General features: G+C 42.1%; 1 protein-coding gene across 3 annotated transcripts in view; it reads right to left on the bottom strand.

The window, feature by feature from the left end:
• TOGARAM2 (TOG array regulator of axonemal microtubules 2) overlaps window positions 1-17,676 on the bottom strand; it is a 477,994-nt gene that overhangs the window by 27,278 nt on the left and 433,040 nt on the right. For all 3 annotated transcript variants that reach the window (XM_086926146.1, XM_086926144.1, XM_086926145.1), the window contains 3 exons: window positions 15,713-15,816; window positions 9,028-9,226; window positions 7,171-7,387 (listed from right to left, as the gene is read on the bottom strand). In XM_086926146.1, coding sequence (XP_086782272.1) covers window positions 7,171-7,387; window positions 9,028-9,226; window positions 15,713-15,816 — 520 coding nt within the window. The remainder of the gene's footprint in view (window positions 1-7,170; window positions 7,388-9,027; window positions 9,227-15,712; window positions 15,817-17,676) is intronic.

Below are 17,676 nucleotides of genomic sequence, written 5' to 3'. Positions count from 1 at the left end.
AGGTTTACCTTTAATAACAAAAAGCTTGGTATACAATCGAGAATCGATTATTTTTTAATAGATCAGGGATTAGTAGAAAACATTCATAATGTGATTCACCTTCCCGCTCACCTCTCAGACCATTCGGCTGTCCAAATGACGTTAAAAATAAATAGCGATATAACGATACCGAGATGGACACTGGATCGTTCAGTTCTCCTAGACCCTGTAATAATTGACCAACTTATACAGGAGACGGAACTATATTTCCAGGACAATAACGGGAGTGCCTCACCCCAAAGGGTCTGGGAGGCATATAAGGCAGTAATAAGGGGCAAGATCTGTGGCCTAACTATATACAAAACAAGGGAGGCAAAAAAAGAGATCCAGAGAATAGAAGAGAATATAAAAACACTGGACCGACAGATCTTGAAAGATACATCATCTCCGAGATGTCAAGACATAATTAAGGAAAGGCTTAAACTGAAGGAAAACTTTTCAATATTACTAGAAGGCAAAATCAAGGAAAGATGTGAAAGTAGTAAACTTGCCCACTATGAATATGGAGAGGGTTGCAGGAAAATGCTTGCGTGGAAGCTTAAAACAGACCAAGCTAGAAACAAAATAAGCAGTATAGATCCAACAGACAGCTCTCAAAATGGGTCAGAAGAACAAGTAAATAAGGAAGAATTTTCAGCCTTCTTTGCCAACCTCTACACGGAGGACTGTAATCCAAGAATCGAGGAAATAATCAAATTTCTAGAAGCACAGAACATCCCAGTCCTAGCCCCTGAGGAAAAAGAAATTTTAAATAGCGAAATAAAAACAGAGGAGGTAGACCAAGCGATAAAAAAACTAAAGAGAGGCAAAGCAGCAGGTCCTGATGCCCTTCCAAATGAATTCTACATAAGGCTAAAAGACACTCTGGCTCCCCAATTAACAGCGCTATTTAATAAGATTTTTATAAATAATGTTAAAATCCCGGAGTCATGGAATGATGCAACCATCTCTATCATTTTGAAACCAGGTAAAAACCCGAAAAGGTGTGAATCTTATCGCCCAATATCCATCCTAAATTGTGATTACAAGATCTTCACCCAAATCCTGGAAAAAGACTAGGGAAAATTGCGGGGTCACTAATAAACTCTAATCAGAAGGGCTTCGTGGCAGGAAGGCACCTTCAGGACCTCACACACAAGTTGATCGGGGCAATTGACATCGCTATCGTAGAGAAAATTCCACTATCAATAATTACGATCGACGCTGCCAAAGCGTTTGACTGGTGCTACTTAAGTGAGGTATTAAAGAAGTTTAAGTTGGGGGATAACATCGTAAAAGTTGTAGAAAATATCTACAACTCTCCTAGAGCCAAAATACTAATTAATGGCCACCTAACAAATAATATCCTGATAGTTAGAGGAACACGCCAAGGGTGTCCCCTATCCCCCTTGCTTTTTAACTTCTATATTGAGCCGATCGCAGAATGCCATAGGAATCTCCCTTCAATCTCCCCATTTTGTTATCAAGGGTGGCATAAGAAAGTAGCTCTTTATGCAGACGATCTCATGATCTTTACTTCAGACCTAGAAGAGGCTCTTAAAACAACAGAAGAGACCTTAATAACTTTTGGGAGGATATCTGGTTACCAGATAAATCAAACTAAAACTGAAATTATAAGCTGGAATGAAAATTTTGTATCCCCCTTCTGTAAAGAAAAAATAAGATACCTGGGTATCGATCTGGTAAAGGATATTGATAGAATAAACCAAATAAACTTCCATAGGGTAGAGATTGAGGTAAAAAAGCTATTGAAAGTATGGAGGGGTCTGCCTTTAACATTCCTGGGTAAATCTAACATCAAAAAAATGGCAATTTTGCCAAAATTCACCTTTATTTTTAACGCTATCCCGCTCGAGTTTAATAGAGAAAAGATAAAAAAGATGCAGGGAGATTTATCCAGTTTTATATGGTCTTCTAAAAAACCAAGAATTGCATGGCATAAACTAAGGAGAACTAAAGAGCAGGGAGGTATAGCTAGTCCAGACCTCCTAGAATACTGCAGGGCCTTCCAATTTAAAAGTAGTAGAGTGTTGTTGGGCCCTTACGAAAACTACCCATTATTCCTACAAAATTTAACAAATAACAACAGCCACTTCTTGTAGAAATTCGGTCACCCGAAGTTCTTTAAAAAAATTAAATTGAAGGTCCTCAAACAGCCGCTAGATTGTGGTACTGTGTTAGATCTACAGTAGATATCCCCTTCTATAGCGATAAGGCCCCGATTTGGGATTCTCAGACCACACCAGACTGCATTAGGGACAGTTTAGCGAGCCCTCTAAAATCTGCTGGAATAACAGAATGGGGACAGCTCCTGTTTCAAAATAAACTTCTTGAATGGGAAATATTATCGCAATGTACAAACTCCACTCTTTCGAAATTCAAATATTACCAACTATTGAGTTGGAGTAAGTCCCTCAAAGAAACTAGGAAAGGTAATAACTCCCTGGAAATAAAGATGCAGACGACTAAACCATTTTTTAAAGAAATATCCTTCTGGTACTGGGCCCTAATTTCGGATGGGGAGGACGACTTCCGAATTCCAGAGAGTATCTGGGGAAAAGCTCTGCCGACATTGGATACAAGCAATTCATGGCAAGTATCTATGAGCATATGCTGGTCGATTGTAACGTCTGCTGCACTCAAAAGAAATCATTTGCTCACTATACATAGAGCCTACTGGACTCCGAAAAGACTATCCAAACTGAACGGGGCCACAGTGAAGAGCTGCCCAAAATGTGGTTTACAGGTGGCTGACGACTTACATATGTTCTGGCGATGTCCCAGTCTTGATGGCTCGTGGAAAGATGTGGGTATTACCTTAGAAGGGGTATTTGGAAGACAACTTTCTGTAAGTATGGACTTAGTTATTTTTGGGATCACAAGTATGAATGTAGGAAGACCCTTTTCTGAAGCTTAAGAGAACTTAATTTTCATACTGATTCTTTTGGCAAGGAGGGAGATTTGTCTAAAATGGATAAACCCTGTCCCTCCGACCCATAACGAATGGCTGGCGTCAGTTTTGAAAGTGTATAACTTAGATAAAAATAAGAAGTTTGGCTCTAAAAAATACAAATTCTGGGATATTTGGGAAGAATTCCATAATAGGTGATTTAAATGGTGGTGTGTACATATATTATATATATATTGTGGTAGTAATATACCTGGACTTCTCATTTTACTCCACTGTAATGTCCAATGATTACGCTACCGCAACAATATTGAGGAAGGCTTGCAAGAGACACTACGCAGACAGGGTTTAGGAGAAATCCATGCACTGAAACAGCGCTTATTGCTGTGGTTGAGGAAGCGAGGAAGATCATAGACAGTGGGAATCATGCGGCCATACTGTTATTAGATCTCAGCGCGGCCTTCGACACCGTGAACCACTCCATTCTGCTTCACAGGCTGGAGGAAGTTGGTGTCTCGGGCCGCGCATTACAGTGGCTGCACTTCTTTCTGTCTGACAGGACCTTTGTGGTCTTTGAAAATGATGCTTCCTACCCTCAAATGTGTCTCAACTGCGGTGTACCCCAGGGCTCATCCCTCAGCCCCACCTTATTTAATATCTATATGAGGCCTTTGGCTGAGGTGGTGCTTCCCTGGGGAGTACAACTTGTTACATACGCAGATGACACACAACTGATTATCTCACTATCTACCCATGATGCCCCCTTTGAAAGACTTTCCAGCTGCCTTAATAAAGTTCGGGAATGGATGGATGAATCCTTCCTTAAACTTAATGGGTCAAAAACTGAGGTGATGATGTTGGGCCATAAGGCACCTACCGCAGTGGATGGTTGGTGGCCAGATAATCTAGGCCAACCACCCAAGCCTAAGACCCAAATTAAGAGCCTTGGGGTATGGATTGACCCAGCTCTTAATTTTTCAGTGCAAGCCCGGAAGGTAGCTGCCACATGCTATGCGCTTATGAGGCTTTTGAGGAAAATCATCATCCTCCTTCCCTTTGAAGCCAGAAGGATCCTAGTACAGGCGTTGATCTTATCACGCCTAGAATATTCTAATGCGCTATATCTAGGCTCCCCCCTAGGGACAATTAAGACACTGCAGATCGTTCAGAATTGTGCTGCACGTTTGCTATTGAACATCCCGCGAAGAACATCTGCCAAACCTGCACTCCGTCAGTTGCACTGGCTTCCAGTGCAGCAGAGGATCGAATTTAAAACCCTGGTCACGGTCCATAAAGTAATTCATAAAAAAGCACCCCTACTGATACAATCACGATTTTGCCTTTACCTTCCTAATCGGGAATTAAGATCCTCAAACAAGAATCTCCTCTCAGTCCCAAAAACTAGAAAAGTGCGTATGGGTGGCCGACGCTTCTCCCTACAGGCCTCAAGACTCTGGAACAATCTGCCACTCGAGCTTAGAATGGAAAGTAGCCACCTTAGTTTCAGGAAGTCGTTGAAAACCTTGCTGTTTGTCTGAATTTGGTGAATGAACGTTGTCTAAAGCGCTGGGATGCCTCCGGGTAGCCATGCGCGATACAAATACGTAATCATTCATTCATTCATTCATAATGGCTAGCTCACCCCAATACGAAACAAGAATCCTCCTCCTTACAAGTATACGGATGTAAGGGGTTTCCTCTCTCTCTGAGATGCCGCGAAGCTGAGAAGGGTCCCTGAAAACTTCCTTACTTTAAACTGTTGCGTAATGAGGACAAGAAAAAAAAAAGAAAAAAAAAAGAAAGGATAATAATGCTAGCATGTTTAAATGTTGGAGGTTTCAGTATGGTGATGTGTGTGTGAAAAATTAGTGACAACGTGGGAATGCTGAGGTTAGAATTCATGACTGATTTTCTTCAATTGTGACCCCTTACTCAGCAACAACAATAGAAGGAAGTTTTCAATAGATCACTTTTTGTAGGTTTAAATCAGTTTATTGGTAGTACCAACAACTTAGTGAATGGTTCATCACATTGACAAAGTCTCTGTAATATCTTGTAACTGACATCAAACACCATACATTGCTGGTTCAAGAAACACCATTTCATTACAAACTTATAAACCAAAGTGTTTCTAATGTGCCTCGCTTCAGGTGAGAAAGGCCAAACAAAACGAGGAAAGAGAAGAAATCCGGAGAGACTAAACCAGAAAAACAAAAAACATAGAAATTATCAAAACTGCATGCCTAGATCCTCTCACCTCCTATCTTCTGGGAGAGATCCTGAGCCTAAATAATGAAGCACCCAACACTTAAAGCATGCCTCAGTGGAGCATGCCAAAAAAACACTAATCGTGCAAGTAACCAGAGTCCATCTCCAAACCCTCCAAAAAACCTCTGGCCTATCCCACCTGTGAAAACAAAATATTTTCTTTTGAAGTCTATCTGGAGCCGTATGGGGAAGCCCACCTCTACAATTAACTCCTTATCAACCTCTTTAAGAATCGTCAAAAACACTCTTTGCATCGTCAACAACATTTTTCCCTTGCCAGCATTTTAGGATTTAAGTCAAGCAAAAAACAGAAGGCATGGACACCCCATTATCACCGTTGTTTAATTGTGAGCTGCACTCAGGATTCTGTCTCTCAGTTCCTAGCACGACTGTACCCACAAGAGCGGGTATCTGGAATACATTCTTCACCACATGTTATGCCGACTCGGCATCTGGCCTATGAAGGCCCACTATCACTCTGGTAATTTACCAATTTAATTCCCCAGATTGAATTTGAAATGGGATCCTTAGCACGCTAATGAAGCTCCCCCCACGTTTGCAGGGTTTTTATTTTGCATCATTATCGAAAAAACACAACTCTTGTATGGTCAATTCCGATTCTTCTAGGCGTTTCTCATGGGCTTGCCAATTCTGCTCGGCTTTCTTTTTCCTATTACTTTTGTGGTTAGACCCTCCAGCTTCCCCTCAATAGCCTTTGGCATGCTCTCAATACAGTCTGTTTTCGGTGCTAGTTCCTGTCTCAGCGCAATTCTAGAGTGCAGTAACTTATTTTTTTTTACCTACTGTGAATCTCATTTCTTTGGAGGAAGCAAATGACTGTTCTTGTTGAATTTTCTTGTGAGCACTTCAGAAGGCTCAAAGAGGTCCTCCTTTTGTCATCTCCAGCAGTCATGGTGGGTCTCCGACATGAGCCTCAATATGCGTGGAATAGCCGGGCCTCACTAGCGCTCAGACACTGATACACTTGGCGAATCTAACCTCCTGGCCCCAAAGTGGGGAGCGTCCCTCTGGTAGGAACAAGGACCAAATCTGCTTCAAACAACATTATTCGGTATGGGATACTCTTTGTTCCCTGGGAAATCACTTCATCCGCTCCTACTCTTGGATCACCCGCCCACCTGTTTCACCAGGTACCCTCATAACACCTCACGCTAAGCTCCAAGACTCAATAAAGTGCTGGTGCTTTTCAGATCACCGAATCAAGACTGACACCACCAAATCAGGCCTCAAATGAGCAGAGCAACTGCCGGTGTTCACCCGGCCTGAGGAAACAGTGGCGGCCTTGCAGTTCGCACTCAGTAAGAAAAAAAAAGTGTGAACTTACACTAATGTGTAAGCTTACCTCTGTAAATCAGGCCCTCAGTCGCTTCTGTTTTAGCAGCTCCTCAGGTCACAATGGCAAGCGAGGTATCGGAGGATTATTCAGGAGCCCCCCAAAGAGACGGGATCATCTCCAATACTTTCAGGAATTGTTTTTCTTCAGCCATTGTTTTGACATTTCTCAACAAAACTCAATATGTACTCAGGGTCCAAAAGCACAAATAAGGTGAGAGGAATTTGTGGCCAAATCATTATTCTGACTTCCGAAGTTTCTACTAAGTTACTTCATGCTAGACATTTACGATTTGTAGGCCAAAAGCAAACTGAGCATAAGCTTTGAGGTACAAATGGAGTCATTCCTGCAAGGCCCATTTCGTAAAAAGACTTTGAGTGACATAACACAGTTCCGACTGGCGCAAAAGGGCCCTAGATATTTAGATCTTCCCTCCCAACTCAAACTAAGATCATCGACTATCTGTGGGATGCACGTATCTCGGGTTGCCATCACTGCATTTCATATGGGGTTCTCCATTTTGCGTTACACCATTTGATACTCTCATTGTCATAACTGTAAATATACCTGGTACGATTTTATAATCACAAGTTTCACTTACCTATCAGAGCAATCAAAGTGTCAAGAACTTTAACTGCAGCACTGTAAATACCAGTATGCTTAGAGTTGAGGTTGTCCGTGACAACGATCACCATAGAGACTAGGACCTGGTGCAAACTGTCTTTCAGGATGGGTATCATGACCATTGTGGACTCCAGAGCATACTGGTTCACCTTCTTATTGGAATCTTGAAGCCTTGGATTAAAGCAATCAAATATCTAAAAATTAACAGAGAGGTATAATCTAATAGGTATTGTGACTGGAAATAAATGATTGTTGTCACCTAAGTTGTCTATCAGCCATGTTAAATAAGACAGAATATGGTTACATTTGTTTGCAATTCACCAAGACTAGGCTCTTAAAAACCATTAAAGGGAAAGAGTAATAAAATATAGTAACAATAACTTGTTTTTTTTAGTACTTGATAATCGGGTTGTCCTTAAAATACCAGATTTTAGTAGTAATCAAATTCTTGGTCCTTGATATATTGAACCATGAATCTGAACCTATGACCGGTAAATCATATTCAATTCACAACAGCATGAAGTTACAACTCTGAGCTTTGTTATCAGCCACATGTGACATCACCAGTAACAATTAACAGTGTGGCTCACTAGACTTAATCTTCTGAGGGTAACAGATTGGTTAAAGTGATTAAGGATTATGATGGAACCAACCACGTGTCTTTTTGTCTATGATAAATAGTAAGAATAGAATTGTTGGCCTGTTAGTGTGGCTGATAGCTATACTTTAGTGGGTCTAGTTCTTTTAAATGTATTGTCTCAGGAGCATACTGCCCTAAAGAAAACCTTTCTTGGAAACCCATTTCAATTAAAATGTTTTTTTTGATACACCTTACATTAAAATCAACACTTCAATAAAAAAATATTTTGCTGAAAACGTTTAATTTTAAAAATGTTATTGATTAGAATTTAGTTGTGAATATTTTTCCCCGAAATGTTTTGTAAGAAATATGGTTTGCAGAGTTTCCGCAAATAAAAAGAAAGGTCTTTTTATGCAGAGACTTCGCACTCGTAAAGATACTACTCGTAAATCCCTTTGTGAATGGCAAACAATCACAAACTTACACAGAAGTGTACGTTTACCTTTGTGACTCAAGTCCTCAGTAGGAAGAGTGAACCTGAGCAGTGCTACATTATACAAGTACACTGCCTCCCCATACACTCTGGTCCCTGCTGTGCATGTGGTCCTCACTGTGTTGATGTTTGTCTGGTTCAGTCAGGCGTTTCCATCACTGTGAGGAACGTTCTGGTTCCCATAGTGTTTGCTACTCTTGCACACATGTAGACATGCGCAGGCACTCGCACATCCACACCCACTCACAATGCACAAGAGTAAAGATGGCATGCTGTGGCAATTGAACAGAGTGCAGCATGACATCAGCCACACACAGTGATCAATTTGAGCCGGTGGTTACCGGGGCTCGGCACCGGCACATAATTATCAACATCGGTGCTTGCGACATTCTGCCAGAAGGTGGCGCTGTCTGGCTAATTTAGAGATGCCACAACAACAGTCAATTATTAATTCAATATACATTAAAAATTACTATGACCTGCTGCCCAATCCATTCTTATAGCATTGAGGGCCTGGAATAGTCTGAATTGTCACACTGTAGGAGTGTGATGGTGAGTAGTTGTGCTCTTACTATCATTGACAGCACTTGTAGGGGCAATGTGTGTTGAAAGCTGCAGTGGCCTCTTGAGAGGGCCCTGACACTTATTTTTTTACAAATTAAGCACCGCCCACAATATATGAAATTGCAAGTACTGTGACTGAGGCCCACACAGTTTGAAAGTTCATTGTTCGCCAGTGAACAGGAAAGAACACAACTGACCTGCACGATGTTGGCGGTGACAAATTTGGGGTTGTTCTTGCAGTGCTCCAGCAGCAAGGTCACCCCCTCCATCCTGCTCTGGAACTCCTTGGCAGTCATGAGTTTGTTGAGCTCTTTCAGTTGTTCCGTCACTTCTGCAGAGCGGATAATCTGACGGCGAGGGACTAGTTGTGGCGGTGTCACTCCATCAGCGTCAACCCTCAATTTAGAGAAAAAAACAAAAAGAGCAAAAAACTGAAAATCCTTCAGTTGCAAGGTAATAGCCCGCTCAGTCAGCAAGATAGGCCATCACTGCTCTTTGCTATCTGGAAATGAAGATATCAAGCACCAGGATAGCCAATCGGTCTGGCTTTCATATGCAATACAGGCATGAACAAATGCTGTTTGAAAGTTTTATGACATTACCACCAGACTTACTGGCTTCGACAGTGCTTGTTTATAATAACAGAACAAGACACCTGAGAGGAAAAGGCCTTATTTCAACAAATGGGTGGTGGTGGCTGGGGTGGGTTGTTGGAAGGGTGGACACCGCTAGCTGGTATGCTATGTTTGGACCGATTCACTTTTGAGACAAGTGTGTGTCCCTGATGGTTTTTCAAAGTGGAGGTAACATTGATTTCAGGGGAGTGAGGGTATGCTATATTTGGGTAAGCATTCGGTTTCAACATAAGGAGGTGACTTTCAAAGGAGAACAAGGGTTGCCTTCTGGAGCATGTGGGTGCACTTTGTCTCCAGTATCTGCAGTGGTAAAATGTGTGCGGTAGGAAAGCTGCTCTACAGTTTAGGATGCAGAGGGAGCTTTGAAAAATGTGCACTGGTACCCATTAAAAAAGTTCTCTGCAACCCAAACAGGAGGAAGGACAAAACTTTGCCAGCACCCCCACCCAACCTTCCTGTGGAAAATGTATGATGGACTTTATAACCTCTACTTGAGAGGACATCGGACAACAATATCGGTGCCGTGGCTGTCTATTGTTTGAAATTAAATGAATGAGAAGTACAGGGTTTATCCACAGTTTTTAGGTCTCGGCTAGCGTACGACTGCGCACATGCGCAGTCGAGCTGGCGAGATTTAATGAGATTCAGTAAGTTTCACTAGCAAGGTTAAGCCCCGCCCCTCTTTTCCATTGGCTGGCATCACTGTTCATGCTAAACGGTGGCCAGCCATTGGAGAAGAGGACCTAGTGACGTTCTTCTTTCTCTTTAAGCCCCGTTCTTTTCAGACTGGGTTCCTTGACTTACTGCTGGCGTAAAAGGTTTCTTATTTTCTTTATGGGTCCAGATGGCCCCATAAAGAAGATAAGAAACCTTTTATGCCAGCAGGAAGTCAGGCCCTTGTGACTTCAATAACAGACTATTTTCAACAAGGTGTTTTTGGAATGGCCCCTTTCAGACCTTCTTTTTCGTGTTTTTATTTAACAAATGCAATTGTGTTTGTTTCTTGATGAAAAACCGCACAGTTCGGGACACTGCCGTGAAGTGTGTTTGATTGACAGGTGATTGTGGGTAACAGCGGTCGTGCGAGGCATTTCCGGTACTCTGTGGCGACATGGAGGAGGTAAAGCAGTGCTCGGGGCGAGAGTCAGAGAGGGCAAGTTTTTCTAAGGAATTGGCAATAAAGGCCTTCCTACTGCTACCCAAGACATTATATGTTCTGTTATATGTTATATGTTATATGTTATATGATATATATATATATATATATATATATATATATATATATATATATATATATATATATATATATGTTATATATATATATGTTATATATATATGTGGTTTTGTAACGCGCTCCGATAGTCAAGACTGTCCTGGCGCGGGGAAGAAACTGAAACAGAGTGGAAAAGGAGTATGCTATTCATGAACTTGAAAGAGGTGAGTTTTAAGCAGTTTTTTAAAATTGGTCAGATTGGGAGCGTGTCTAAGAGAGTCTGGCAGGGCGTTCCACATTTGAGCTCCCTTTACATTACACCGAATGCGAGAGTGTGCGCGTATATGTGCGTGCGTGCGTGTGATTTGTGCGTGAGTTTGAGTGTGTGTCCTTTTGGCCAATGGCGTCTTCCATAAAATCCCAGTTCACAACCCCGTGCTCAAAGTCTCGTCTGTTATTATCCGATCAGTGGTTGTTCTGCACAGCGACCTCAATGCGCTTCGACTTGATCAAGTGACGCTATTAGGTCACCGCATTCATTGTAACTCAGCTAGAGTGTGCTGCCCAGTGTGAGAAAATAAATAGGATGGAGCCTGACTTCACCGAGGGATGGGCAGTTTCATGGCTCAAAATGAAGAAACAAGAGGGAATACATAAAACGTTTCGAAGAAATACATGTGCATTCGCCGTTGTAGCATCTATATGGTGCGTCTATACTGCGTCGACTTTAGTCTGGCGCTTGAAGGAATGGATCCGATAGTCGGAGAAATAAGCAACAACATCTTACATTATCTTAAACTTTCCTGTATTTAAACATTCCACAACAATTTCACTTTTTTGTAATCAAATCCCCTTTCAGCAATGGACTTTCTCAGGCCAATAACAGCCTCTAACAAGACACATATCTGTTTTTTGGTGAGGAAAAATTTAAACCTGGCGGTTCCCACAGTGATAGAATGTGACGTTTTGCCCAAGGCGCCCACCTCCATGCTGTACAAACACATGTGCATAAATAATGAAACAGTATACGAAATAAACGTACGCAGCTCCAGTCTTTTTAAGTTCGCGTACAAATCACGGCAGAAGAAGGAAGACAAATAAATGGCTGCTTAATTTAATGAGAGACAGCAGTGTGTGTGAGAGACAGCAGTATGAGAGACAGCATTGTGTGTAAGAAAGACAGCAGTGTGTGAGAAACAGCAGTGTGTGTGAGAAATACAGCAATGTCAGAGACAGCATATGTGTGTTCTAGGGAGAGACAGCAGTGTGAGAGAGACAGCAGTGTGAGAGACATTTTATGTATGTTTTGGTTTTTGAAACATATAGAAAACGCGTTGTTATTTGCAATGTCAATAGCTCAAACTCGCGTAAATACGCGACCTATTGCATTACAATGCAATAGGTCTCGCATTTGGGAGAGATTACGCTATTGGCATTGTAAATGACAATGCCATTTATTTATCTGTTTGCAAAAAAAAAACACATTAATAAAAATGTTGTCATTTACAATGCCAATAGCTCTAACTTTTGTAAAGGCGAGACCGTTGCATTGTAAATGCTTGTTTATATCACCTAAAGGACTTTATTGGATATGGAGGGACCTGCTGGGTTCAATGTAAGTTATTTCTTTGACCAGGCAAACGGGTTCTATAGCGAAAAAAATGATTGCACCACAGAAACGATATGTTGTTTTTGTATCAGTTTTTTTTATCGCATTGTTTTGTATCTAATGTCATCATTTTGTTGTAATTATCTTTAACATATTTCTAGTGTACTTTTTTTTATTACAGGGATATATTCACTTAGATGGAGGTAAAGATCAGAAGCCCCTAGTGAGGCCAGATCCTAGTGAGGCGATTTATGTTACTGCATGATGTGTTCTGTAAGCTGGAAACCTCCCAGAAATGTGGTTAGAAGGCCTGACCATCGTGTCATTAAAGATGGCCAAGCACTTAGACAAACAACAGCATGCAACCACATATTACCATCAGGACACAGTTTTGCACACCAAAAGCATTGAATTTACTCCTGAATAGAAACTATTCACATCATAGCCCCTTAATTTGCATGCATGCGACAGAGGTGTCCCTCTGGGATGGCCATTAATTTTCCTCCATTTGCCAAATTTGAGCTTAAGTGAAAAAGTGATGGGTGGAATTCTTGAATAAATCCCACCACTGATAATTACTCTGAGCTGCGTTCCAGTCCAGCCTGCTTTTAGGCCGAAGCCTCCTGGAGAGCCCAGCGGTCTGGCTTGCTGAAGACATCTTGGGGATGTTTGGGAAGCTTCCCTGGGAATGCATTCTGCCCATTGCTTATCATTGGCTATGTGGTTTGTAACTCACATTTGCTTACTTTCTATTTGCTGGCTTTATTTGTTTTAGGCTGTCCAGCATGTCTTTGTCCATCCTGGGGAGCATTGCCTGTTTACCATTGCTCCTTATAATCTTCCACAAGTGCTCACTTTCTGTAAACAGGCCTTCAAACTGTGTTCTTATCTTGTCACATTTACTCTGCATTCAAAGACGAAATTCAAATGTCAGGCTCTGTCTTCTGAGGGAGCTTGGTGTTTACTATTCTTTCTCTGACTTCAAAGTAAGAGGATTTATATGAAAATCTTGCTGTGAAAGGAATGGCTTTTTTTGTAGCACACAAATCAATGTAAATGCTTGTAAATGAGCGGTGCAGATATTTTAGAATCTATCAGAATTGGGAAAGCACAAATGAAGCACATTTTTTGTAATTCTGAAATGTGGTGGAAACAAATAATTTAATACCATCAAAATAAATCAATGCATTATGTGATGACATTTACACACTTTATAGTTTGTGTGCTGTATACTTCTATCAATAAAACTGTATGTCTGTGCAAATATAATCCATGCCAATGCACTCTACTTTGTACCATTCCACTCTTCTCAACTCCACTCTACGCCACTCTAATCTACTCTACACCACTGCACTTTATGCCACTCTACTCTAAGCCACTCTTCTTTACTCTTCAGCACTCTACTGTTTGCCACTCTACAACACTGCACTTTATGCCACTCCACTATACACCACTGCACTCTACGCCATTGTACTCCAAGCCACTCCACTCTATGCCACTGCACTCTACCCTGCACCACTCCACACTATGCACTTTACTCTACTCTGAAACAATATACTATACGCCACTACACTCTATGCCATTGCAGTCTATGCTGTGCCACTGCACTCTACTCTACGCCACTGCACTTTTTGCCACTCTACTTTAAACAATGCACTCTATGCCACTCTTCTCTGCGCCAATCTACTCTGCACCACTGCACTCTATGCCACTATACTCTAATCTGCAACACTGTACTCTATGCCACAGCCCTCTTTCGCCAGTCTATTCTCTCCTGCACCACTGTACAGTGTCACTGCTGTCTACGCCAATGCACCCTGCACCACTGCACTGTATGACAGTCTACTCTGCAACACTGCACTCTCTGGCACTGAACTCTACCCCACTTTACTCTGCAGCACTCTACTCTACCTCACTGCACTCTATGTCTCTCTACACTGCACCATTCTATGCCACTGCACTCAATGCCACTCTACTCTGCACTCAATGCCAATGTATTCTAGGCCACTCTACTCTACAACACTCTAATCCATGCAACAGCATTCTACGACACTGCGTTGTACGCCTCTGCATTCTATGCCTCTGCACTCTATGCCACTGCACTGTACACTATTGCACATTACGCCACTCCAACGTACACCCCTCTACGCAACTCCACTATGTGCCAAAACACTCTATGCCACTCCACTCTACACTGTCAGTTTACTCCACTCTACGTCACTTCACTTTACAACACTCTACTCCACTCTATGTCACTCTGCGAGTCTACTCCACTCTACACCAATCCACTCTATGACAGTCTATTTCACTCTACACATCTCTTCTATGCGGCTTTACTCCATTCTATGCCACTACACTCCACGACACACTACTTCACTCTACTCTACTACTCCACTTTACACCATTTCGCTGTACACCACTCTGCGTCACTCCACTCTATAGCACTCTATGCCACTCCACTCCACTCCAGGACACTCTACTCCACTCCATGCCACTCTCCTCTATCGCACTAACTTTTAGTCATGCTGAACAACAGATACGCTGATGTACAACAGGGCTAAAACACATTGGCAAAACAAATAGCTCTTGCATAGGTGTAGCTAGTGGCTTTGCCAATGCTTGTTTCTTACTACAGACAAAATTAGCTATGGTTGCTCCAACAGGAACAGTCCAGTCTGAAGAGCTAGGACACACTATGAAGGGAAACTCAAGTAACCACAGACTAGTTTTGGTCTTGTTGGGCATCATCAGGGAGGTGGACATAATATGACGTGGGAAGGAACAGGACCCACGTATGTCTGTTAAACACCCAAAGAGGTCTCACTGACAAAAGCAAAAAAAATTGTGGATAGAATTAGTTTAACCCATTGTAACTACTTTGGGCTACATTCCAGTGCATTGTTTTTGCTAACTATGGCGGTACAAACGGGAACAACCCACAAGCAAATTAGCATTGATCCTGCTCCAAGAGAAAATAACAATGATCCAGAATGCGGCCTGGGTAATTACAGGTGGATATGGATAATGCAACTCAACAATCATCGTTTTTTTAGTTTTTTCTGCTGCAAATACACAGTCCAACATCCAAACCTCATGTCCAACAACGAAATTTAGTAGAACGGCCAGAGCTGCCGACTTTGGAGCCGGGGAACCAGGTTTGAGTCTCGGCGTCGGCTCAACATCCTGTGATTCTGGGCAAATAACTATTTCCCCGTGCCTACCAAAAATGAATGCGTACTTATGTAATATAACTGGTGCTCACGTAAAGCGCTCCAATACCTGCGGGTTGAACTTGTACAATAGAAAAAATAGAAAAAAAATGGAGAAAAAAAACCCCATAATTTCCACTAGTAATTTCCCCCAAAGCCATTTAAGACTCGCCAATGACTGAATCAGAAACTAAATATTAACATTCAAGGGTATACCCTTCATCAGATGGCAGGCTGTCTTGAGAAGTGCTAAAACTGTTACTCCAAGACGTCCGATGACTTTTAGCAGAAGGAGGCTCTGAGGTACACTCTCCCATGCCCTAAAAGAGAAAAAAAACAGATTTGCATAAGTCTTGCAAATGCTCTGAAACACACAATTTCATATTTTCCATTTTGTACACCATAAATTAAAAAAAACATGAAATGTCAAGCACAGCATCATTATTACTAACTAAAAAACAGACAGAGTCCCCAACCCAGGGCCGACTCAGGGCACTACCCACTGTCTCCACTTATACACCCTCCCCCCAGAATAGTAAAGAGCCTCGGAGTCATCCTTGATAAAGACCTATCAATGAGCTCTCAGGCAAGGAAAGTTGAAGGTACTTGATTTGGCCTCTTAAGATCCCTTAGGTCGACGATCAAGTGGATCCCCATGGAATGTCGGAGGACGGTGGTTCAGGGCCTGGTACTTTCCCGACTTAATTATGGCAACTCTAGGCAGCCCTATATGTAACCAGGAAGTTGCAAGTCACTCAGAATGCTGCGGATTGAGCAGAGCTGGACTGGGAACCCAAAGCAGCTCTGGCATGTTTCTTGTATCAGCCCCTGGGGAAGTACTGCCTGGCCCCGGGAGGCTGGAAACGCTTGCTTGCTGCTTTTGTTGATGGGGCAGATATTGCAGCACCATTGAATAACTGCCCCCCTCCCAGTTACAAAACTGCCCCCACCGCAGCAAAACCGGCCCCCACACTTTCCAACCTCCCGCGGAGATGCCTGATGGTCAGTTTGACCAGTTCGGCTGGGTTTGCCCAGATTGCAAGCAGCAAGCATCTCCATTGGTTGCCCATAAGAAAAAGAATAGTATTCAAGGCCTTATGTATTGCCCACACGATTAAACATTCAGCTGGCCCACATTCACTTCGGCCTCATACAGTGCTTGTAGAGAGAGACTGATCAAACAATCTCTTCCTTCTTGCCGTCCCTAGTATCAGGAGAGCTCATTGTCTATCTAGTTTCTAAGCTCTGGAGCTCTCTTCCTAGTCATCTCAGATGAAACAATAATCTGCTAGGTTTTAGGAAGCAATTGAAATAATATCTCCTCATTGAAAGTACCATACTCTTTCACGTGTCCTGTTTGTGGGTAGCTGTGCACTCTATACAAACTGTAACATAACATAACAAACACTGGGAGACCAGGTGTAGCATCACGAGGACAAGCTTAGTCATCCTTGGGCTAATAAGACATTTCCGATTCCAATAAAAGGAGCTACATGTATGATGAAGGAGTACCTCAGTCCTATATTTATTCCCATAGTGTGTGAATGAATGTGTGCATGTATGAATGTATATGTAATTTCCATAGTGCGAACCTGGCCAAAAGGTAACAAAGAACCATACATGGCCAAAGACAATCAACATGCATACGTCACCCTCCAACCAACTGCTGATTTCAAAGAAGAAATGAGGCAGCACTCACCCAATAAAAATTGATGGATGGGAACTAATGGAAAAATAGAAACCGTTCACCGAAAAACTTTTAGGAAAGACAAATTTAAGAAAAGCAAATAAATCAAAAATTAAAGGAAAGATAATTTTGAGAGAACATCAAAAATTACATTACACATAGGTGAGGTTTAGGAGTGATAATTATTTAGGGTTCAGGGATGAGTCATTTTTAGGGGGTAAAGAAGGGTCGAGGATTGGTGGAGTTCAGCCATAGATAGGGGTTTTTAGGATCCAGAGATGGGTGGAGTTTAAGGGTGGTGAAGGTCTTTTTTAGAGCTCAGGAATGGGTAAAATTTAGGGGTGGTGAGGGTTTTTTATTCACAACGGAAAGGTTTTCGGTGTGGGGAAAGGTTTTTAGGGTTTGGGAATGGGTTGAGTGAAGGGGTGTTGAGCGTATTTAGGGTTCATGGTGGGAGGAGTGTAGGGCTGGTGATGGTTTTTAAGGTACGGTA

The sequence above is a fragment of the Lissotriton vulgaris genome, chromosome 6, assembly GCF_964263255.1.
Source record: "Lissotriton vulgaris chromosome 6, aLisVul1.2, whole genome shotgun sequence".
NCBI lineage: Eukaryota > Metazoa > Chordata > Amphibia > Caudata > Salamandridae > Lissotriton > Lissotriton vulgaris.
This window is presented reverse-complemented; position numbering and strand designations above follow the sequence as displayed.